This window comes from Hyperolius riggenbachi, chromosome 8, assembly GCF_040937935.1.
Source record: "Hyperolius riggenbachi isolate aHypRig1 chromosome 8, aHypRig1.pri, whole genome shotgun sequence".
NCBI lineage: Eukaryota > Metazoa > Chordata > Amphibia > Anura > Hyperoliidae > Hyperolius > Hyperolius riggenbachi.
The window spans coordinates 71,876,030-71,901,429 of NC_090653.1; the positions used below are offsets into that span (position 1 = coordinate 71,876,030).

General features: G+C 41.9%; 1 protein-coding gene across 1 annotated transcript; it reads left to right on the forward strand.

Annotated features, from left to right (window-relative positions):
• The first annotated feature begins 608 nt into the window (after positions 1–608).
• LOC137527354 (cytochrome P450 2G1-like) lies at positions 609–21,791 on the forward strand. Its single transcript, XM_068247864.1, has 9 exons — positions 609–710; positions 1,969–2,131; positions 5,406–5,555; positions 7,159–7,319; positions 9,631–9,807; positions 14,419–14,560; positions 17,808–17,992; positions 18,289–18,430; positions 21,580–21,791. The coding sequence occupies exons 1-9, from the start codon at positions 609–611 to the stop codon at positions 21,789–21,791; spliced, it is 1,434 nt and encodes a 477-aa protein (XP_068103965.1).
• Positions 21,792–25,400: the final 3,609 nt, after the last annotated feature.

The following is a 25,400-nucleotide window of genomic DNA, read 5'->3' on the forward strand; positions in this document are numbered from 1 at the left end:
CCATTTTTTTTTTTTTTCAACAAACAATATTCAACAAATGTTTTCAACAACAATTTGTTGATAATCTGTTGTGGAATTATAAACCAAAAGTGTTCTGGGTTACAATTTAACAAATTAAATTGGCACGTAGATTTGCAAATAGTTACCACAATGTGGGTTTTTTTTATAGTTTTTTCTTTACTTACATGTTTTGATCTTGAACATTGCAGATGTTTGTTTATAGCTTTTCAGAGCAGAATCTGTGATTTTCCAGATTAATTTTAGATTTTCCCAGCCAACCCTATTTTCTGCCTTCAAAGTAAAAATAAACAACCCAGAGGATTTCTACACCTAGAGATGTCATCATGCTATGTTGTGTTGTGGTCACTGTTTCAAAATGAGGAAACTCTGTTAATCAGGAGGAAATGACTCTAGCACACCGCTGGGAATAGGTGACCCACAGGACACCTGTCGGGGTCATGTCACTTGTTAGATGTATAAAAGGGAAACCTTGTCCATTGGAGAAACATAGGTCTGAAGACATAATTAGGGAAGACATGTGGTTCTCTAGTGTGGTGCTCTGCATTGCTTTGATATGCTTGGTTTTCATGGCATGGTTGAAGGGGAAAATGAAGACGCAAGCTCAGCTTCCACCTGGACCTCCTCCGTTGCCACTGTTAGGAAACCTTCTCCAAATCCGAACAGGAGAGCTGCTGGCGTCACTGCAGAAGGTAAATTGCACGTAATGATTATATCAAAAATATCCATTCTTAATAATCCTAACATTTGTGTAGCGCTTTTCTCCTGTTGGACTCAAGAGCTGCAGCCACTAAGGGCGCACTCAAGGAGCCACCCTGCAGTATTAGGGAGTCTTGACCAAGGAATTCTTACTAAATAGGTACTGACCCTAGCCAGGATTCAAACCCTGGTCTCCAATGTCAAACCGCCAAAGGCCCACTATTACCAGCTGCTCTCAGACTGACAGGATCCTAAACTACCCCTTAGCATGGCAGGGATTAAACTGTAAACTCCTCTGAGAACAGTTAGTGATATGATGGCAGGGATTAGATTGTAAGCTCCTTGGCGAGCAGCATATTTGGTGAGTGACAGGCAGCTCAGAGATCACTGTAAGTGCTCGTTCGCTGCTGCTTCATCCATTGCCAGATCCGGCTGTTGGTAGCAGCAGCCCACTGCTATGTACAAACTATGTAGCAGGACGAATGTTCGGCAGGCTAACTGCTACTGCCACCCTGCTGTACAAAGCCCGTCCCTTGCTTTCCTGATGCCCTAGGACATGGCCTTTGTGGCCTTGCCTGCAATCCAGCCATGCAGCCACCCCTTCTTTCCCAGGCCATCAGGAACTATCCATACCCACGTCATGGGAGATGCCAGATATCTTTAATAGTGCTGAGTGGTGAAACTGGCTATGTTACACTTGCCTTGCAATTGATACACTAACCCTAAAAATGATACTCTAACCTAACCCTGCCCCAACACTAACACTTGATGAGTCTCCTCTTTTTCCAAAAACTAACTGTCAGAAGTTAATCCCTAAAGTGGACATGCTTACACTTAAAGAACCTAAGCCTACTATAACCATGATGGTAATTGTAACTTTTATCGTACATGAAAAAACTTTGGAATGAACTCTCTGTACTGGCTACCTTCACACTATAGACCACCTACTCACCATGGCATGCACTCATGTTATCCCCTACTTTTATTCTACACTGCACTTACATTATACAACTTTCTCCCCCACCTTCACCAGGCTACTCACATTATAAATCCACAACTGTTGCTGCACAAACGATGCAAGAAGCTGCTGTTTTCATTGCGCATGTTTTTTATTAAGAAACTAACAGGCTTTGCATAAATATGGGCATGCTTGAATCTCTCTTCTGTTAGTATAATATTTAAATCTGATTCCAGCTTTAGAGTTTTTAGGTCAGTAATACAACAAATATCCTCTCTCTTTGCTACATGCAGTTTAGGGAGGAATATGGTCCCGTCTTCACTGTGCATTTTGGATCTCGGCCTGTAGTGATGCTTTGCGGATACAATGCTATAAAAGAGGCGCTGGTAGACCAAAAGCATGCCTTCAGTGGCCGAGGGAAGATGCCCATAAATGACTATGTGATGAAAGGATATGGTAAGAAGGATTTCTTTTTTGTCTGCCCTTTATATTATACATTGTATTTTTGCAACATAAAATATTTTCATTTGCTTCCACTGCACCTGAGTGGCGGGGTGGTGCTGAAACAGCTTCTTTGGAGAGCCTTGAAGATTTATCAGGGATCCAAATGAGGCATCCTGTTTTCACACCTGCATGACTTTACCTGCAGTTAAAGTCCTGAATTGTTCTCTACATCACTATATTGTACATGGTTTGTTCTGCATCACTGGAGTAAACTAGATAATCTCTTAAAAATGGATTTTGTGCACCCTTAAAGCAAACTTGTAATGAAAAAATAAATAAATAAAGTTAGATACTTACCTCAGTAGAGACTTCCTCTGTCCTCCTCAACACCACCGCTAATGGCCAGATCCCAGTAGTTATGTATTGGGAGAGCACAAAAACAAAAAAGAATCCCTGTAGGTGCACCACAAGCACCACAACAATAACTAGTTAATAATCAGGGATATACTGAAAACACAGGAAACCAAAAATTTGCAAAAATACTTTTACTTTTTAATTTTCAAAAAGTGCAGAATTTTGTATACAAGAGCTTTAATCACATAGTAAAGTGCATATAACTGGTGGAAAAAGGCTTAATCACGTAGTAAAGTGCCTATAACTGGTTGACCATGGCAACAACATCGATTTGTTTTGGGTCGGTGACCCTTTTTCAGGCCTTTATACCTTTATACATACAGTGAACATCTGCACTATTGAATTACACAGTAGTATCTCATCTGGACAAATATAAAGCCAGGGTAGACCACCACAAGAAGTTTTAAAAGAATAGCCGCATGGGAGCAGGACATCCGAACCGGCTGGGATGTCCTGCTCCCATGCCCCGGCTGGGATGTCCTGCTCCCATGCGGCTCTTATTTTGAAACTTCTTGTGGTGGTCTACCCTGGCATTATATTTGTCCAGATGAGATACTACTGTGTAATTCAATAGTGCAGATGTTCACTGTATGTATAAAGGCCTGAAGAAGGGTCACCGACCCAAAACAAATCTATTTTGTTGCCATGGTCAACCAGTTATAGGCACTTTACTACGTGATTAAGCCATTTTCAACCAGTTATATGCACTTTACTACGTGATTAAAGCTCTTGTATACAAAATTCTGCACTTTTTGGAAATTGAAAAGAAAAAGTATTTTTGCAAATTTTTGGTTTCCTGTGTTTTCAGTATATCCCTGATTATTAAAGTGGACCCAACTTAAAAATACAAGATTTCAGAAATAAAATCTATTTTCTAAATTATAATAATAATTAGTAGCCCCTTTCAGCTGCATGATGACAAATATAAAATATTTTACATTTATTGGAGGAACCCCTCCCTTCCTTTCATATTGCCAAGACAGAATCCGGCAGACTGGTGGAGTAGGTAGTGTCCGGCAAAGGAGGAATTGCTAATGGCTGCCACCTGTATAACCCTAGTTATGAAAAGAGAAGGGTGAAAAGCATGCACTGAAATGCTTATAGGCTTGATGGAGTGTTTATTTATCCTTGTATGTGTCAGAGTGGTGCAACTAAATATTTTGAATTAAAAAAATGTTTGGTTCGGGTGCGATTTAACTAATGGCCAGATCCCAGGCCCGGATTTACCTCACAGGTGCCTATAAGCACAGAAGTCCTGGCACCTTAGACTTCTCCCTCCATGTACCTACAAACCCCAACCAAACTGCACCACAAGTGTGTTGGCTGTCCCAGCTGTCACTTCTCCCTTTCTTCCCTTGCCCGTCGGGTAGCTACAGGTGCACCTTAGTATCAAATAGCCAGATGTATGCTCAATAATAAGTAGCTAGAGGTGCCCACAAGTTTTAGGTAGCTAGAGGAATCTCAGTATTAAGTAGCTAGAGGTGCCTCTGACTGCAGGGAGATCTCATTAGTGGAATGCAGAGAGCAGAGTTAGTAACCTCTCAATTACACTCCTATTATAGGATAGGAGGGAGGGAGGCACTCACTGACTCACTGACTCATGGCATGTGCCTACAATGCCTTATGGTACATTTGGTCCCTCCCTCCCTCTTCTTCTTCACAGCCACACTCTTGTTCATGTACAAGTGTAACTGTAATGCGCATGCAGATGTTCAATCGGCGCTTGCACAGTAGCTTGAAGCCACTTGTGCATGGAGGAAAAAGCCATACATTAGTGGCTTCATGGGTGAGCCTTGGTACTATCCAGAGGCTACCCTCCACTGGGGTAAGTATCTATTTTTTGCTGATTTTCTCCATAGAGGTTCATTTTAACAGTACTTCTGTGGATAACTGTAGCAATGGTTAGGGAAATGCTAATAACTTTGAGTTGATGCAAATTTATGCTAATTTTAAACACATTTATGAAGCTAAAGGCAGCCATACACTGGTCGATTTCCACCAGATCGACCAACAGATAGATCCCTCACTGATCGAATCTGATCAGAGAGGGATTTAATGGCTGCCCATACACTGCAAACAGATTTTGAATCAATTTCAGCATGAAATCGATTCACAACCTGTGGAACTGCCGCTGCTGCCTGCTTGCCGCCCCTGCTCCCCTGGCCAGCCGCAATACATTGCCTGTCCACCGGGGTGAGTCCCCGCAGTCTCTCACTTCTTTCAATGTCCTCCATCTTCGCTTCACTTCCTGTCCCGCCCTCTCACAAGCAGAAAGTTCAAACAGTAGAGTGCCACTAACGACACTCTCCCGACTTGCCAACAATCAAGCAAAATCGATCGATTTCTGATGCAAACCGGTTGATTGGTACGTGTTTGCGTTATCGATTTCACAGCAGAAGTGATCACAGTGATCGAATCTGCTGTCTATTGCGTTAGTGTATGGGCACCTTTAGAATAGGTTCAATCAAATGCTATAGATGATGATTTTGATTGGTCCGATTCTAAACTGTGCACATTTGTATAAGAATAGCATAAGATTTGCATAATTTCTAAATCATTATCATTGACCCTCGCTAGATTACAGCAGTTGTACTTGGTTACAACCTCCAGGGCTATTTTGAACCTAACTTCCCCCAAAACTTGTATTTGGCAGCTGAGAAGAGCCAGGAAGTTAAAGAACCGCTGTAAAGTCACAGTCATGATTTTGTCATTGATAAAGAAACCAATCAGAGTATAGATTAACCTCCTGGCGGCCCTTTGCATCAAAATCAATAAAGCTTCAAGAAAACTAGTGTTGCTTCATCGTAAGATGGGGGGAAACTGCTTCATTGAAAACATGTATTGTGCCTGATATGAATTCTGTTTCTCCCAGGTATCACTGCTAGTAATGGGGAACGCTGGAAACAGATGCGCCGTTTTACCCTGACTACGCTCAGGAATTTTGGTGTGGGGAAAAGGTCGATTGAGGAGAGAATTCAAGAGGAGGCCCAGTTTCTGCTGGAGGAATTTCAGAAAACGGGAGGTAAAAAGAACACTGCTTAGCCCCTTGAAACTCTGCAATTGCCACTGATGATGGGCATACCAGCTTGTTTCCTAAAGCCACATCCATGAAATATGACATAAATTCAGGCACAGGATTCAGCACTGTACTCTTGGTAAAGCAGGACCTGTCAGAGTGGCTGGATAGTGTAATGGTTAAAGAGAACCAGAGAAGAAGCACCCTCATGTATTTTATTACATTTATCAGTGGGAACATGACAGTAAACACCTACCCTGCTTTTAGTTTTATTGTTATCTGCTTAATTAGTCTATTAGCAGCTGTGATAAGAATCCCCGACTGGCTCAGTCTAGGTTTGACCTGGAATCATTATAGCTGAGTCACTCTTCTGTGGAGTCTTTTCAAGCCCAAGCCTGCCACCTCCTGGCTTAGATTTCCTGCTTTGCATACTGAGAGCTGTGATGACATGGGAGAGGCTGCTCCTGCTGAGAGAGAAGCTCTGAAACAGACAAGTGTGGCTGCAATATGATCCCTCTGTGCTCTGTGTGCACTAGATACTGATGATGACTGCAGTTTCATTCCTATGAATGTTTGTCAGCTGTAAACAGTTGGTAGGAGGTCACCCTCCTCAGGAGGGTAACAAACACAATGGTGGGAAGAGGCACTCAGAAAGAATAAAATACATTGAAATCCTTGAAATGAAAATTAAGAGGTGGCTTACCTCAAAGCTTACATGGATATAAGGTAAGCAGAAAATGTATTTGCACTAAGGCAACGCTTTTTTGGGCAGAAGCGCTCATAGCCAGGCTAATTTTGGACCCAGCACTGATATTTGGCCTGATGAAGTCAATGGTGTATACTCACGAAACCCGTTGTCCTAGTGCAAATACATTTTCTGTTTACCTTATATCTGTTTCATCTTTGTGGAAGGCCACCTCTTAATTTTTATTTTATGGATTTTAAAGCGGATGTCCGTGCTAAAATTAAAATCCAGTAGCCGTCCTGTAAAAGAAAGTTTATAGTTACCTGTGCTGCCTGGCCCCACGAAATCATCCTGCAGACCATGCATCACCTGGCTCTCGGTGCGTGGCCCCGCCTCATCTCACTCCCCAGAGAAAAACGCCAAAATGTTTACTAGAGTTTACTTCATTTCTTGTAGCTGTTTGCTGCTCTGCTGCATCCTCCATAGGCTCCCAATGTCTCACCTAAGCTGCATGCTCACGTGCATGCTTGGGAGCCATACTGAGCAGATGCAGAAAAGCAGCCGGCAGTTGCAAGAAGTGAAATGACCGGTACCCGGAGCTCTGGTAAGTGGATTTGATTTACACTGCTCTGTATTTGCTCTGTGTGGGGATAGAGTTACAGTTAGCAAAAAATGTTGGAATTGAAGCACAACCTGTTTTCTACACACAAACTTCAAAAAAGCAGTGGGGACAGGATAATCTCCCCATCTGCGCATATAGTGGTTGTCTGTGGCGGCAACCCATGTTTGTGAGTAAAATTTCTACTATTCATTGATACTAATACCAGTCAACAGTATTACACTATTCGGGGCCACCATGTTTGTAATATATTTTTTTTTCTTTCTAATTATTTTCATGGTGTGACACCTGTGTTCCATTTACAGAGAAGCCATTTGACCCCACCTTCTTCCTGAGCTGTGCTGTGTCCAACATTATCTGCTCTGTTGTGTTCGGGAATCGGTTTGAATTCAGTGACCAGCGCTTTTTATCTCTGCTCCGTAACATCAATGGGATCATTCGCTATATGGCTTCCGCATGGAATCTGGTGAGTAGATCATTTAAACGGAGACTGAAGCCAAGATCAAAATATCTGTCCAGTTCAGTTAAGCTCTATACATTGCAAGGACTAATGACAAAAAAAAGACAAAAAATACCATCTCGTCATCTTTATACATTTCAAGCACTTTAACAAGCTCTAACACACTGCTTGTTTTAAATACTACAGCTCTATAGCTGGATAGTATCATTCCCAGCCTCTACTGGGATGGGATTAATACAAATGCCTTGTACTGCATACAGGGCCTGATTTACACTTTTTCCTCCCCTGGGCCAAGTAGGTTGGGCCTCCTCTTCCATGTGCAGCAGTGCCCCTCCCATTCCACATGTCACTGTCTAGTCCATGTGACATCCATGTACTGTAGCCTCTTTCTTTCATGTACAGCTCCCTTGGGCATCACCTTCCTTTTTTCATGTGTTGCTCCCCTTTTGCAGCCTCCGCCTTCATATGTCGCAACCCCTCCTTCCAGGTGCCCCCTTGGGCTGCAGCCGCCCAAGGCCCAGGCCTTCATGGCCCTTTTCCAGAAATCCGGCCCTGACTGTATACATCTCCAGTGTTACTGGTATCTGACTGAGCTCTCCTCCGCGGGGCATGAATATGTCACTGCATTAACCTCCTTAGCGGTAACCCCGTGTGTGACACAGGGTAAGCCCCCGGAGGGTGCCGCATAGGCCCTGCTGGGCCGATTTAAATAATTTTTTTTTTGCTGGACGCAGCTAGCACTTTGCTAGCTGCGCGAGCACCCCGATCGCCACCGCTGCGCGCCCGATCGCCGCTATCCGGTGCGGCGCGCGCCCCCCTCCCCCAGACCCCGTGCGCTGCCTGGCCAATCAGTGCCAGGCAGCGCCGAGGGGTGGATCGGGTCTCCCAATGACGTTCCGACGTCGCTGACGTCATCCCGCCCCATTGCCATGGCGACGGGGGAAGCCCTCCAGGAAATCCCGTTCTTTGAACGGGATTTCCTGATCGGAGATCACCGAAGGCGATCGAAGCGGGCGGGGGGATGCCGCTGAGCAGCGGCTATCATGTAGCGAGCCCTGGGCTCGCTACATGATTTAAAAAATTTTTTTTTTTAAAAAAACTGCTGCGCTGCCCCCTGGCGGTATTTTTCATACCGCCAAGGGGGTTAAAAGCAGCAAGTTTTGAATAAGGAAGATACCCTTTGCTGGCTAACCTAAAGTACATCTAAAGTGAGAGGGATAAGAGGCTGCCATGTTTATTTATTGCCTTTTAAATAATACTACAGTAGTTGCCTGGCTGCCCTGCTGATTGCTTTGTCTGCAGTAATGTCTGAATTCCACATCTAAAAAGCCAGCAGCTAATCAGGTCAGATTTCAGTCAAACATCTGATCTGCATGCTTGTTCGCTGCCTATGGGTTAAGGTATAAGCGGTAGAGGAAATAAATAGGTCAGCCTTCATTTCCCTCTCACTTCAGATGTGCTTTAAAAGAAAAAGAGGATGAGATCATGCCACAATCCTGATGATAAAGTTATTGCTATAGTTAGTGTAGTGCACAGGACTGAACTGGATGAATGACCATGTCCTCTATATAGCAAGATATTGTGACACTGGCACCTCCACTCCTTAGTAAAGTTTCATAAATTAAAAAAAAAAACATAAGCCAACTTTTCGTTACCCCACAGGATCCCTTTTTCAAGACAACATGTTCATAAATCCAAAGTAGCTAAATACTGCTCTCTCCAACTCGATCTGCAGTGATGCCTGCAGCTCCTGCATAACACAGCTTGAAAATGGGCCAATTTTAATGGAAACCAAGAAGGGATTTGATTGGTCCATTTTCAGGATGAATAAAGTTGCATAATTTAGCATCAGCTCAAAATGATTTGCATCTTATTGTCATTAGCAATACGAAATACCTTGTTACTGCAACCCAAATAAATATTCCAACTAGGGAGTCTACCAGTCACAACCCGTATCCACCTAGGGTGTAACAACAGTCCAACATACAAAGCAGACTGGGTCTCCACCTGGATTTTAGGCCAGTTGGCCAATTTTATTGTAGATATCACAGTATAAACACACAACGTTTCGACCTAAAGGGTCTTTCTCAAGTACTTGAGAAAGACCCTTTAGGTCGAAACTTTGTGTGTTTATACTGTGATATCTACAATAAAATTGTCCAACTGGCCTAAAATCCAGGTGGAGACCCAGTCTGCTTTCTATGTTGGCATCTTATTGTCATTGACTGTCCACAATCCTGACGTGTGTGCTTCCATGTTTGGATATGTATAACGTCTTGATGTTTCTTATTAAATAATTCTTCTTCTAATATTTTAGGTTCTTTACAACTTCCCTCAGCTCTTCCGACACATTCCAGGTCCTCATCAGCGAATCCTGAAACACATATCTGAGCTGAAGACATTTGTCCGTGAGAGAGTGGAGGAGAGTAAGGAGAGCTTGGACCCCCAATCCCCCCGACACTTCATTGATTGCTTTCTGATAAAGATGCAGCAGGTACCATCAAGGTCATAGAAAAAGGCTTTTCTTCTGTGTTTTCTTGAAATAGAAACAGCGGTTTATTAGATCGTGTCATCTGTGATTGGCTAATAATGGAAAATCACATTAATTAAATTCTTTTATAAACTGGCCAAAAGCAAATATAGAGGGTTGTCACCTTTTTTGGAGTAAAGAATGACAGCTCACTGATTCCTCAATCAAAAGAAATTTCAAGTACACACCAATGTATTTAAAAAAAAAACAAAAAACGGTTACATCAAAGTGTAATTCCAATTTCAACCCGTTAGTAGCTTCAACAGAATTTGAGATAAGTGCTCTGCTTTTGACCTCAGTTAGCAGAACATGTACATTTTTGGAAGGCTTTGATCTCTCTCTACTAGCAGAAAATATAGAAACTGAAAGCAGAAGTCCTCTGTTATTGTCTCACACGGCCCCCTAGTGACAAGTGGCCATAAATGCACATTAAAGTAGTACTAATTAGATGCAAGGAAATGTAACAAAAAAGAAATAAAAAAGGTGCTAAAATAAATTGGCACTTGCAAGCCTCTAATTGGCTTTTAAAGGTTTAAAGAGGAACTGTAGTGAAAAATTACATACTGTCTGTAGTTAACTAAATTGCTTATTTTTTACGATATTCATTTATAAATTACTTAGTCAGTGTTTGCCCACTGTAAAATGTTTCCTCTCCCTGATTTACATTCTGAAATCTATCACAGGTTGTGACATCTTTAATCCTATCAGGTGATTTAAGCTGAATGATTGTTTATTGAAAGTTCTTAAGCCAGTACAGAATATACTTGGTCTTCAGGAATGTTCAAGGGGGAAGGGGGTACAAAATTCTGCATGGCTAATCAGCCTAGGCGAAGCATCACTGGGAGGGTCGGGCTACATACCAGCATACAGCAATATATAAATATAGGACGTTTTTCTGATGCTGAAAGCAGCATCACTGGAATACACGTTTCGTTTTTGCCTTCGTTTAAACCTTCGTTTCGATTGTGCCTTTTGTCCTTTTCGATCCCGAAATAATCGATCGTACGGTTAATATCACCACCCACGGTTTCGTTTTTTTTTAGATTCTGATGGTTTCGTTTTTCCAATGATCGAAGGCTGCAAAGAAACGAAACGTAGTACAGGGACGGACGGCATAAACGAATATATAATCGATCTGACCAGCCATCAAGCCTACCAATGGTTCGATTAGATGGATAAAGAGAGATAATATCAAACATGTTCGATCACTAGTCGTTCGTTTTTGGGGTCTATTAATCGAAACTATAATGAGATTATGACTATTTTCACATACGTTTTCAACACTCGATTCGTTTACCAAACGAATCGAAGGCTAAAACGAAGGCAAAAACGAAACGTGTATTCCCAGCATAAAAGTGGTTATCCTTAATAATTTATGACATTCTACTACATCCCTACGGCCAGGGCTGGATTTACCATAAGGCACTGTAGGCATGTGCCTGCAGGTGCCTGATGATGGAAAGGCGGCTCACTCCACTCCCCAAGTGCCTCCCTCCCTCCTTCCCTATACAGAGTCCTAATGAGAGTGTAAATGAGAGGCTACACACTCTGCTCTCTGCATTCCACTGATGAGATCTCCCTTCAGTCAGGGGCACCTCTAGCTACTGAATATTGAGGGTTCTTCTGGCTACATAATACATAGGGGCACCTGTAGCTACCTATGATGGGTAAGGGAGAAATGACAGCTGGGCCAGCCAGCACCCTTGCAGTGCCGTTCAGCTGGGTTTGTAGGTTCATGGAGGGAGAAGTCTAGGGTGCCAGGACATCCGTGCCTATAGGCTCCTGTGAGGTAAAGCTGGGCCTGATTACGGGGTCTCTTGAAATACCTCTGCTTGTGAACATAAAAGTGCTCTCATCATCAAAATTTAAGAAGACACCATTTTGATCTTTTGTTTAAAAAAAATGCTAGTTCCTTGGCTACGATGTATACTCTTCTTACAACCCTGGACAGCATACAACATTGGGGCAGTGGTTTAAAACTGAACTCTAGTTTATTAGATTGTTATGCATACTGTTAAATTGAGCATTCTGCAGGGTCATTACTGCCACCACAATTGCAACAAATCTTTAATTTCTTCCATGTCGCTCTCTTCTGTAAATGTGTAAATGGCTTTTCAGTTATGTAGGTGTGTCATTTCGGGGCAGTTAAAAATGGCGCACAGCGCCAGGGGGATAAAAACGGCGCTGCATACACTTACATTATATAACGCTATTTAGCATTATAAGTGTTAAAAAATGGCGCAGGCAGTGTGCCTTACACTTATAACGCTAAATAGCGTTATGAATCTTAAAAATTTCAGAGGACAGAGGGGGTTGGGGGGGGGGGGGGGGAGAGGCAGCGGACACTGGAGGGCATAGGCAGTGGACGAAGATGTGTGCAATATGCATACATTACCTTGTCCTGGGCCAGCGATTGCTCCTTCCCTCCACTCCTTCACTTCTTCCATTCCTTTGCTGTAGTCCTGCAGCCAGCCAATCACCATGTGGTTTCAGTCTCCGCATGGTGATTGGCCGGCTGCTGGACTACAGCAAACAAACTAGGAAGTGAAGGACCGGAGTGAAGGAGCGATCGCCGGCCCGGGACAAGGTAACGTATGCATAATACACACATCCTCCCCCGCTGCCTATGCCCTCCAGTGTCCCGCTGCCTCTCTCCCCCAACCCCTGCTGCCTATACTAGCCCCCTGCATGCTTTAATGGCGTACTGTGCTGAAAGAAATGTATCATAAAACGCTATTTACCGTTTTAATGTATTTATGGTAAATAGCGTTTTATGATACATTTATCAGCAGAACAGTGCGCCATTTTTCTCCCTGTGCCATTTTTAGATGGACCCGTGTCAGTTATGTAGGTGTGTCCTTCCTGTGGCTTGTGGAAATGGTTTGTGACACTCTCACTGTCTTGTGCTGGAGGGAATGTCAACACTATCTGCTGCCTTCTTGGGGAGGCATCTGAGTGAAACAAAAGAACAAAAAAATGTACTGGCAGACTGAAGAACAAAAAACAATAGATTTCAGCTGAGAACTGTAGGGCAAATTTATCAAAACCAAAGCAAGCAGTTTTTAAGCTAATCTAATGCAAAATGAGGGAGCATCTTCTCTACTTAGCCACCACCAGTTTAGTTCTATTACCTATGTCATTGCTTATTATCTTATTGAATTATTGTCACTAGCTCAAGTAAGAAACTACAACTAAAACTATCTCCCCACACCTCAGTGTGACAAAATGCAGCACACGTTATCACCCACAGTGCGAAACTGCCACAAAGAGACTTAAAGAGTAACTGTCAGGCTGCAGAAGCTAATTTAAACCTCTATTCTCCTGTGTTAAACAGTTTAGAAGGAAGCCAAAAAGGCATTACCGAAGATAAAAATCTCTCTTACCTTTGATGTGTGCTTATCAGCAAAGCTGTTAGACCCAAGCAGGACGCAAGCCGCATACCATACTGCAAAGCATTCTGGGGCCCTCCCCTCGGCTGCTAATGAGACTACAGGATCGAGTTTCAGCAGCTTGTAATCAGTCCAGCGCATAGCACTGATAAATCTCCGGGCAGAGTACACTGCAGGAGTCCGCTATTGTTCCTAGCCACATGGCTAATTAATATTCACTGCACACTGTGTTATTCAGTACGAGCTTTTCTGTGATCAGGAAGCAGGCAGGACATGACGACACATTTGGCTTCATAGGAGACAGACAAACATGGAACCCGCCATGAGCTGTCAGGAGCATCAATCTCTGCATATACTATATAAAAATTCTGTGAAATCCAAACGTGGACAGTGAAATGCATATGTAATGTAAGTACAGCCAATCTTTAGCTACTGATATATGTGTTTATTTTCTCTGAGACCTTATACCTAACAGCTCCTCTTTAAGCTAGCCAAGGAATTGGTTAACCTCCCTGGCGGTAAGCCCGTGCTGAGCACGGGCTATGCCGCCGGGAGGCACCGCTCAGGCCCCGCTGGGCCGATTTGCATAATTTTTTTTTTTTGCTACACGCAGCTAGCACTTTGCTAGCTGCGTGTAGCATCTGATCGCCGCCGCTACCCGCCGATCCGCCGCAATTCCTCTCGCCGCGGCCGCCCCCCCCCCCCCAGACCCCGTGCGCTGCCTGGCCAATCAGTGCCAGGCAGCGCTATGGGGCAGATCGGAGTCCCCTCTGACGTCACGACGTCGATGACGTCGGTGACGTCATTCGGCCCGTCGCCATGGCGACGGGGGAAGCCCTCCAGGAGATCCCGTTCTTGGAGGGGCTGGGGGGATGCCGCTGAGCAGCGGCTATCATGTAGCGAGACTTTGTCTCGCTACATGAAAAAAAAAAAAAAAATTAAAAAAAAAGATTTGCTGCCCCCTGGCGGATTTTTTGCAAACCGCCAGGGGGGTTAATAATGGCTTAATTTGACAAGCAGACAATCACTCTGACTGAAAATCACTTGGGTTAAGTAATGAACAATTTACCTCCTTACCTGCTCAGTCTAAATGAACATTTTAACAGCATAGTTATGAAAGAAATATCATTTGTATACTGCAGTTCAATCATAGAACAGAAGCTAATATTGTTTGGTTTACCCATAGGATATGATGACTCCAGACACTGAGTTTCATATGGAGAATCTTGTGGCTTCAACAGTCAACTTGTTTTTTGCTGGAACAGAAACCGTCAGCACAACGCTTCGCTATGGCTTTCTCATCCTGCTAAAATATCCAGAAATACAAGGTACACGAGGGCACTTAACAGTTGGGAAGTACCTTGGATCCAAACGATATTCTCGATTGTAAAATTGCCAGGTGTTCTGTTAGATCCTGCAATGTTTTGGGATCATACTGTATATGTTGGTTTATGGCACCAGAATATTGCCACAGTTTGACATAAGTAACTACAATCCTGCTGCCCCGTGTGACCTCTACTGCCACAAAACCCTACCCCTAGTACTGAGTTTAATCTTGCTCAAATGCCATAATAATAAGTATGGTGTGTAAGTTGAGTCTCTTTAAATGTTGCACAAGCGATATGCCCAGGCACTGCTGGATCTACCATGACGTGACCTGAGGCAAATATTCCAGAGCGGCACTTTCCAATAGGTGGCAAACTGTTAAGGGTGCCATAAAAATTACCTGTCTGTAAAAAAAAACCTGTCTGCTCTTTGTACCACTGTTCTAATGACTGTATGTGCCCGCCACACAGATAAGGAATTATACAAACCTTGGAATTTGTACACTGTCCCTGCTCCCCAGGGTTCGTTATAAACACCTGTCTCAGTCTGCAGCAATGTTCTAATGACTTCATGTACAACGCAACATAGCAGTAGCAATAGACTTTGTAGACTATCACTTTCAGCCAGCCCTCTGAAGACATTCCTTAGATTCCGTATGGTGTCATGCAATCTATATTACATGTCTGGAGATCAAAGTTATTGGATCTGCCTGGAATCAACAGGAAATTTCGACAAACATATGGGCACTTTCATAAACTTAAAAACCAGGAGCTATCAGAAATTGTTAATTTGATGTATGGAAGTATCGTAAAATAAAATAAATTTTTTAAAACAAGTACAGGGCAGGGGGATATAGATCAGTGATGATTAGTAGCCAGATATATGTAGATGTACCTCAGTTTAAAGAAAAACAGTTGTTCTCAATCTAATTGAACTTTTTGCTTTCTCGTGTTAATTGATTCTGTTAGAAGCTATGGTTACTAAACTGCTATGTATGTGTAAACATCCTGGGATCTGGATAAAGTTTGCAAACTGTCACTGTTTCTGACTTTCTGCAAATTTGAGTCATCCTCCCCCATCCTCCCCACACACACTGAGCAGGAATGATGAACAGGCACACTTGCCCACCGAACACCAATGATGGCCAGGTGCGGTGACTGCACTTTGGTAGAGGGGTAATATACAGTAGGTTGGGGTATTTTTTGGATCTATAAAGCCCACTGACACAAGTCAGAGATATGTGGTGGCAGCTGTTGCAGTTTATATTTGGGGTGATTGCTGTGTGTCATATTTGGGGTAACTATTGCATTTTAAATGGGGGGGGGGGGGATAGAGGGGGCATCCTCACAATGTTTGCTTTATGCAGCAAAAAGTCTAAAACTGGCCCTGCTCCTAGGATCTGCCTATGGCTCAGTGACATGAGATACAGGAACTTATATACCCAGTCCATTAAATAACATTGGATTTTCATTCCTAACAAGATCATTATCTTATGATTTGCTAACTCTCTCTGGGACGTCCATGGAGCCTGTTGCTTTAATATGAATACTGGGAGTCCCAGAGACAGAAAATCAGAGACCGCAATAAAAACTAGTCAGGGATTCTTACTCTTCCTCATTTAAATCAAATCCAAAATAGCTTTGTTGGCGAGACCAAGATTCATACAGGCATTGCCAAAACAAGGGGGAAATGGGGTACACGGGAGGAGGTGAGATAGGGGTACAATGGGTAAGCAGTCCGTGGACATTTTTAAGGTTTACAGTTTATTTATGCTCCTCTCAGTCTGTGGCATACTGTGACATTCGCTGCAATTGTCACTGTGGATTCCTCTGCTCAGTCTGTGGCATGCTGTGACATACTGTGCAGAGATTGTCCCTGTGGATTCCTGTTTTCCTATTAACATGTAAAGTTTTTACCCTACAAACAGATACTGTATTTTATAAAAAAGTGTCCACAGCGCTAAAAGATATTAATCTTTATTAATCCAAAATTAAGGTAAACCAATGATAATTGATCCTAGGCTATAGATGTATTTATATATAGCACCTTTCCCATAAAAACACATGCATTCAACACATACAGCACTCACTCAGCCTCACTGCAGTGAGCCCGTGCTCAAAAAATGGTTAAAAAATAGGGATCCCAGTGAAGAATCAAAAGACCATGTTTCCAAAAATATTGTCCATATGCAAACTGCTTAGCGGTATATGGCATGCACAGTATAGATAGTATAAGTAAAGCTGTTATGCAACTTGTATAGGATGATGCGTGTCACTCCTTCAGATTATCTTCCACAGTACATACGCCAACCTGGCAATAAAGGACCTAGTGTCCAATCTTTAATCAGTACATATGATCTCAACTCCACATACGTTACCCTCCTGTGATTCGGGCAAAGTCACGGCTCCACGTCCCGCCTCAATCCGCCACTGTTCTGGCCAGATTCGTGGGTGCGGAGAGGCGTTGTTTGCGTTTTGTCTGTCATTCTTGGAGAGGCTTTCCACATCCTATCCAAACAGAAAGTGGTAGAAAGTGTTACAAATATAGAGATAAGACATCAAGAAAACTTTAAAAGAAGTAATTACTTAAAGTGGATCCGAGAGAAACTTCTACTCATTGCATAATTGTGGTCCTTTCATATAGTTTATAGCGCATTCCTCGAGCCAAATACTTTTTTTGTTTTGTTTTAATACTCTAATTCCCTATAAACTAAACAAGCCTCGCCCACAGCTTCTCCAGAGAGCCTTGGCACTCTCAGCCTTAGTAGCAAGGGCTTATGGGAGCTCAGTCTGGGCAGGAGGAGGTTACTAGCCAGAGGTTTCAGACGCAGAGGGGAGGAGGGAGTAGGAGAGGGGAGATACAGATCAGCTTGCCTGTGTGTAATGTGACAAACAGAACATGTATCACAGTATCATTGTATCACAGGAATAAATAATCATAAACTGTTGAAGCTGTTGGCAGCTAGATTTGCTGAGTAAACTATCTAAACTTTAGATAAGATATATAGACAAGTTACTTCTTATAGTTAGTTTTTCATCTCGAATCCGCTTTAAACTCAGAGGTAGTCAAGAAGCTGACCTGAGGGCCTTGTCCTTCGATTTGCCCACTAGGGACGAATTCATTTCCTGTGTAAACAGTAATCTGGATGTATAACTACTCTGTGCTCAAACTTCTTTTCTGAGGCTACATTTATTTGTAGGTAGAATCAGGTTCATAGGTTACATTCACTTCCTGTTGTGTATTTTTCAGCTAAAGTCCAGAATGAGATTGATCAGGTTATGGGTCACCAGTACCCGTCAGTAAATGACCGAGCCCGGATGCCATACACCGAGGCAGTAATCCATGAGATCCAGCGGTTTGGGGACATTATCCCCACAGGACTGCCACACACCACAACTGAGGATGTGCAGTTTCAGAATTACCTGATCCCCAAGGTAAATACTATGGGAGTAGTGCTTGATAAAGTTCATTTTTTGGTGGAGCAGTTTATGTCAAGTCCAGCAGAAAATTGTGGCCTCCAGTGTCAATGCTGCTTTTCTCTAATTTCACAGTGTAACTATGTTGATCAGTTTTTCTGTATTGTTTCTATTACTACTTATGTTGGAAAATGCTTTCCTGGCAGTTAGTAGTAACTTCCCAAATACCGAAGAAAGATGACAATAACCCGATTCACAAGTATTCACACATTAGTGATTGTCATCCCTTTTGACATGCTTCTTAATCTCTGCAGGGTACAGATGTGTTTCCATTGCTGACCAGCTCACTGAAAGATCCTGAACACTTTCCAAATCCAGAAGTGTTTCTACCAGAAAGGTTCTTGGATAACCAGGGAAACGTAAAGAAGAACCCTGCCCTGCTGCCTTTTTCTGCAGGTACCAAATCTATTTATTCATAATGGCCCATGTCCAATTATTTTTTTTTATCCTAGGTTATCGCCTAGGAGATAATTTTTCATCTTTTCTTTAAAATAATTTGTAACCATGTTGCAATTAAAAACACAAAAAATAAGTGAAAAGGTCCTATAGAAATGATTTAGAGTATTTCCTTGCGCTTGCTGTGGGTTTAAAAGGCATTTAATTAGCAACTATGAAAATATCACCCAGGAGAAAAGTCAGGAAAAAAAGTGAATTGCATATGGACCAATATGGCTTCTTGTACATTCATGGTTGGAGAGAATTTACACTCCTACCACTTCATGATATTTATTTTAATGAACACATAAATCACTTTTTAAATTGCCAGTGCATTATTCACAGTCCAACTCTCTGTGTATATACAACTACTGAAAGGGATTTACTACCCTAATCTCAGTATTATTCACTGTCTTATATAAACATGTCTCCAAACTGTTCCATCATTTTCAGCACTGGTGCTTTGCCCATCTGGCGGGTTCTACTCCCCGTCACTGTCAACTAGATGGGCAAAATTACCTCTTCCTTGGACCCAGCTATGTAGGGGTAATTGGCAGTTGATGTCATTGATCTGGGATGCAGTCCCACCAAGGAGAATCTCCTACATAGCCTGGAGGAAATGACAGAAGAAATAGCTAAAGTAACATAGAAACTGCTTCTTTATCAAAATAAATATAATGAAGAGATTTTTCTTTTATTTCAAAAAGAACAAACACTGGGGAGGAGATGAGGATCACAGTGTTTTTTTTAATAAAATACCAAAAAACATTTGTAACTACTTCAGTACCAGAAGTCTCTGGCCCCTTAATCACTTGACCACTACAGGTGTTGTTCCCTTATGGAACAAAGCAATTTTCACATTTCTGCGTTCCTCTTATTCGTTTGCCAATAACTTTATCACTTCTTCTCACACTGAAATTATCTATATCTTATTTATTTCCACGCCAATTATACTTTCTTTGGATGGTACTTTTTGCTAAGAATTGTTTTAATCTATATTCATTTTAATGGGAATAATAGAAAATCTTTAAAAAAAATTATTTCTTAGTTTTCGACCATTACAGTTTAAAAATGAAACGTGCTACTGTGGACAAAATCCACACATTTTATTTGCCTATTTGTCCTGACTATTACAACGTTTAAATTCTGTCCCTAGTACAATGTATGGCAACAATATTTTATTTGATAATAAAGGTGTATTTTTCAGTTGTGTTGTTCGTTTACACTATATCGCTAATTACAAGCTCTTATTTGCAATACATATTAAAAAAGTTGAGTCCCTAAGGGAACTCTTTAAGTATTATTTTTTAATGCTGCCTTTTTTTCTTAAATGCCTTTTTTTCCCTTTACAACCATTCACTTTGCCCTTAAAGGATACCCAAAGTGACATGTGACATAATGAGATAGAGATGTGTATGTACAGTGCGTACGTTAAAAAGGGGCGCTGGGAAAAAAGGGCGCGGGGTTTTAAACGATAAACATGGATAACGTTTAAAAATATAATGTACTATATTTCGTTTAAAAATAATGTTTTATAAAGTTATAAATCATTAAATAATGTTCATGAAATCGGCAATTGTGAAAACGTTAATCTTCCGTTTAAAAAGTAAAACGTATAATAACGTTTAAAAAAAAATTAGTAAGTAACCCTCCCTGTACCTACCCCTAACCCCTAGACCCCCTGGTGGTGCCTAAACCTAAGACCCCCCTAGTGGTGCCTAAACCTAAGACCCCCCTGGTGGTGCCTAAACCTAAGACCCCCCTGGTGGTGCCTAAACCTAAGACCCCCCTGTGATAAGCATTAATAACGTTTCAAAAACATATTGTGCGTTTTTTTCGTTTAAAAATAATGTAAAAAAAAAATTGTACTGTTTTTGGTTTAAAAATAATGTTTGAAAAAAATATTGTACTGTTTTTCGTTTAAAAATAATATTAAAAAAATTATAAATCATTAAATAATGTGTAATCATGAGAAGCAGTAATAAAACATTAAGTCTCCGGGCGCCGCTTTTAAAACGTTATTTTTTTCCGGCGCCCTTTTTTCCTATCGGGCGCCCATTAAACGATATTTATTATGGGAGTGAATGGCGGCGCCCCCGATTTGTCCACTAGCCTCCTGCGCCCTTTTTAACTGTTACCATGTACAGTGCCTAGTACACAAATAACTATGCTGTGTTCCTTTTTTTCTTTCTCTGCCCGAAAGAGTTAAATATTAGGTAAGTGGCTGACTCAGTCCTGACTCAGACAGGAAGTGACTACAGTGTGACCCTCACTGATAAGAAATTCCAACTATAAAACACTTTCCTAGCAGAAAATCACTTCTGAGAGCAAGAAAAAGGTAAAAAGGTGAATTTCTTATCAGTGAGATACATCACACTGTAGTCACTTCCTGTCTGAGTAAGGACTGAGTCAGCCACTTACATACCTGATATTTAACTCTCTCAGGCAGAGAAAGAAAGAAAGAAAGAAAGAAAGAAAGAAAGAAAGAAAGAAAGAAAGAAAGAAAGAAAGAAAGGAAGGAAGGAAGGAAGGAAGGAAGAAAGAAAGGAAGGAAGGAAGGAAGGAACACAGCATAGTTATTTGTGTGCTTTGCACTGTACATACACATGTCTATCTCATCATGTCACATGTCACTTCGGGTATCCTTTAAGCTTACACGGGAGGAATAATATCTAGAAATAACCAAACATCAGATGAACAACTTGCTCTCTAATAAGTATTATTAACGTATACCTGTAACTTAAAAAAAAGTTATATACTTACCTTAGTAGGTGGTAGCCTGAATGCTCCAGAGAGATCAAACTACGGTTGTGATAAGTCACAGATGAGGGAGAATTAGACAGGCTGAACAGTGTAAATACATACAGGGTGCATTTCTCTATGTTTTCCTTCTGTCCTGTGCAAGAGTTCAGGTACATTTTAATGCACAGAGATCATGTAAGGTATTTACAAATGTAGGTAGACGACTTTGCTAGAAAACATTGCTTTCTGGCAATTGTTTTCAGTTACCAATTTACATAAAAAAACTTTATTTCTATAGACAAATTTGAACACAGAATGTTGTCAAATGTTGGATGGCAGCTATAACACCGTATCTGTTATCACTGCAGGTCGGCGCATATGCCCAGGAGAAGGTTTGGCTCGCACAGAGATCTTCTTATTTGTCACCACCATCCTCCAGAAGTTCACCTTGACCACCAGTGTGTCCCAAGAAGAACTGGACCTGAGCCCTGAGATCAGCAGCTCTGGCCACTTACCTCGCTCTTACAAAATAAGGGCCGTTCCTAGGACTAGAAACGTACCCTCATCTATTCCAAGCTAAAGTCTGCATTTTACTTGTTTTGGTATATATTTTTGGATTAAACTATATTACATTATTTTTGTCTTTTTATATTAAATTAATGAAATAAAAACATATTTATTCAAACTGATTATTGTAATGCAATGATTATTACATATGGATACAACTCAAAAGCAGGTATGAAGACATATTTTAATTTACTGACATGTTTCTTAACCCATTAGCAACTTCAATAGCTTTATCTCAATTGAGATAAGTGCAGTGCTTTTGACCTCAGTCAGCAGAACTCGTTGTGCTGTAAATTCTTGGAATGCTTTGGTCTCTCTCCTTAGCAGAAAATAAAGAAAATGAAAGCAGAAGTCCTCTGTTGTCTCACACTGCCCCCTAGTGACAGGTGGGCATACATACACAGTACAGCAGTACTAATTAGAAGCAGGGGAATGTAACAAATAGGAAAGAGAAGCATGTGCTAAAATAAATTGGCCTGGAGCACTTACAGTACAAACCTCTAAATAAATTGGCTGCTAAAGGGTTAATGCAAACCTGAAGTGAAAATGAACTGTTGAGACAAACAGTTGTACCTGTAGTCCTGATCCTAACACCACGGTTCAGATGAGCATCGTTATGGTAATGGAGGGACAAGAGAATAATTTGGGCACCGGAAATAGTTGTGGTTGCTCAGCTGTAGTGTAGCCAATCACTGGGAATGTAGGATATGGGCGGGAATAGGTAACCAGGCAACCAGGGTTAAACTATTATGTACCCGAACCCCAGCTTGACTGTAGGTTAGTGTTAGGTAACTAGGGGGGGAGGCTAATGTTTGGTACTGAGGTGATGTGGTAGGGAGGTAAATGTGAGAGATAGGTTAGTAAAGGTGATAGTAGAATATTGGTAACACTGTGACGCCCAAATTCTCAGGTGTCTTTATACGTGTGCATGTAAAAAGGGCGCTGTGAAAAAAGGGCCAGGCTGGATAACGAAATGGCGCCGGTGAATAACAAAATCTGATAATGATAAACATTGTTGTCAAACTTGGTTAACGATAAATAATATTGTTAAAACAGATGGGACATAATAACGAAAAGATATCATTGCGTAATTCAACAATACAGCTTAACCCAATCCTACTCTCACACAACACCCTCCCCCGGTGGTGCCTAAAACTAACCACTCCCCTGGTGGTGCCTAACCCTAACCACTCCCCCTGGTGGTGCCTAACCCTAACCCCTCCCCTGGTGGTGCCTAACCCTAACCCCTCCCCTGGTGGTGCCTAACCCTAACCACTCCCACTGGTGGTGCCTAACCCTAACCCCTCCCCCTGGTGGTGCCTAACCCTAACCACTCTTTCTGCAGAAACACCCTTTTCCACATAGAAACGATAATATCTTTGATAACGTAAAATCTGTACATACAAATGAAATAATATGGCAAAAACTATAACATTGCAAGCTTCTAAAATGATAACATACTTCAAAATCTTTAATGCTCTAATGTTGTTAATGATATTTATTGCAGCACCCTTTTTTCAGCTTTTTTTCGCGGTATTAACGATAATTGCATTACAGTCTATGGTGGCGCCCTTTTCCTCCACCCTCAGCCGGCACCTTTTTTTCCTTCTTCCCTTGATTCTATGAATGCATCATAGCACTATTATTCAATAAACCCTCCCTACACCCACAGCTCTTTCTTTTGTTTAGCACTCTGCAGCTGGCTGCCAGCACTGTACTACACCAAGATGCCACAACCTGCCGTGCTGGTTTGGCTTCATGTTCAACCTCAGCTTTAGTTAAAAAGGTCGTGTGATTGGCAGTAACTTAGAAATTTCTGTAGTAGATAGAAAATATAACTTTGCCTTCTTGAAACCAAAAGGTATTTGCAATAATTCAGCTTTAAAGTGAACCTGCAGAGAAAATAAACTGGTGGGATAAACAATTGGATCTGTCTTCCTACACATAAAAATGACCTTTTTTATTGATATTAAAACATTTACAATGTAGATTTAATGTTTTATTGTCTCTGCTCAATGGCAGTCTATTAACCTCCTTGGCGGTCTGATTCTTTCCAGATTTTAGGGTCTAAAAGCGGTGCAATTTTTTTTCACTCTTTCAGACCCTAAAACCTGAAAAAAATCATTCTGGCAGGGAGATCTGCAGCAAAATTAAAAAAAAAATTACCTTCCTGTGCTCCTGGGCTGCAGTTTTCTCTTTGCCCACAAGATGGCGCTAATATACATATAAACGAACTTCTCTATATTTCTCTAATATAGAGAAGTTCGTTTTCAATGTTAGCCCCGCCCCCGATGACGTCACGCTGCCACCACCGCTCTGCTGCCACCACCACGGCTGCGCTGCTCCAACTGGCTGCCGGGTCCCCGGAAGAATAGCGGGGACATGGGGGATCCCGGCGGCCAGGGAAAGACCCCACACTGCCGGGGAGAGAGGCTGGAGTCCCGCTGCGCAGCGAGATCGCGCGCGGGACTCCACAACTGCAGGTAAAGCTCTGCAATGCCTACCCCGACCTGAGCTCGGGATCACCGATAGCAGCTGCTTTTTTCTACCCCGAGCTCAGGTCGGGAAAACCGGCAAGGAGGTTAAGAATCCCAGAGTTCAAATGCATCAACTATTGACCTCTTTATATCTCTCCCTGCCCTCAGAAGTTGTATTCTGCCAGGAAAACATTTATGGCTGTAATTTGCTTATCAGTGATGTCTTACTATTTTCCTGACAAGGTACCATCAATAGAGGTCACTTGCATGCCTGAAAATTAACAGTTTCAGGCAGCAAAATAAATAAATAAAAACAGCTTGGTTATTAATGATGTTTTGCACTATACATACACATGTTTATCTCATCATGTCACATGTTGCCTTGGGTACACTTTAAGTGAACGAGAAAGATCTCCCATGATGCATCACAGCTGAGCTGAATATGCAAACAGTTAAAGTAGCAATAATATGCAGTAGTAATATACTGAATATAGTAAACAGGAAACACTGTGATGTGATGTGATGGAAATGCAGATAGAGTGACACAGTACCAAAATGTGCTTGTTATTATAATAGACAGAACATACCCTCTGCTAGAAGAACCCTGTAACCATGTAGCATACAAAGCTCAAGTTCTATTTTTGACTATTGCTAAATTTTCAGTGAAGTGTAAGGTCCAGAGATTGCAGACATGGCCTGACTGTGTGGGTCGAGATTGCACAGATGCGTATTTAGCCTGCGAGCTGAAGACACGTTCTGTGGCACCGCAGGGGAGGAGAGGGTGTAGGGCGAGAAGAAAGCTATTGCATGTCACTCAATTTAGGGCTAAGACCCACTGGGCACGCGTTGGCACTGCTTGGCAGCAAAACGCTATGCCAGTGGATCCCTATGGGGGTGGTCCATTTTCATCTAGCATGTGTATGGGCCTTACATCCTGTGACACTAAGGAAAACAGAGTCTGCAGCTTGTTCTGAGAGAATAAACACTTTTGCTGCACTTCATGGTGAAAATGGATTTTTAAAGCAGTAGGATTATTCATACTATGCCAGGGGGAAAAAAACATATATAAATAGATAAATACTTGATCTTTTTACATAACACATGTATTGTACTGTCCATGTTTTGATTTCAGTGAATAATATATA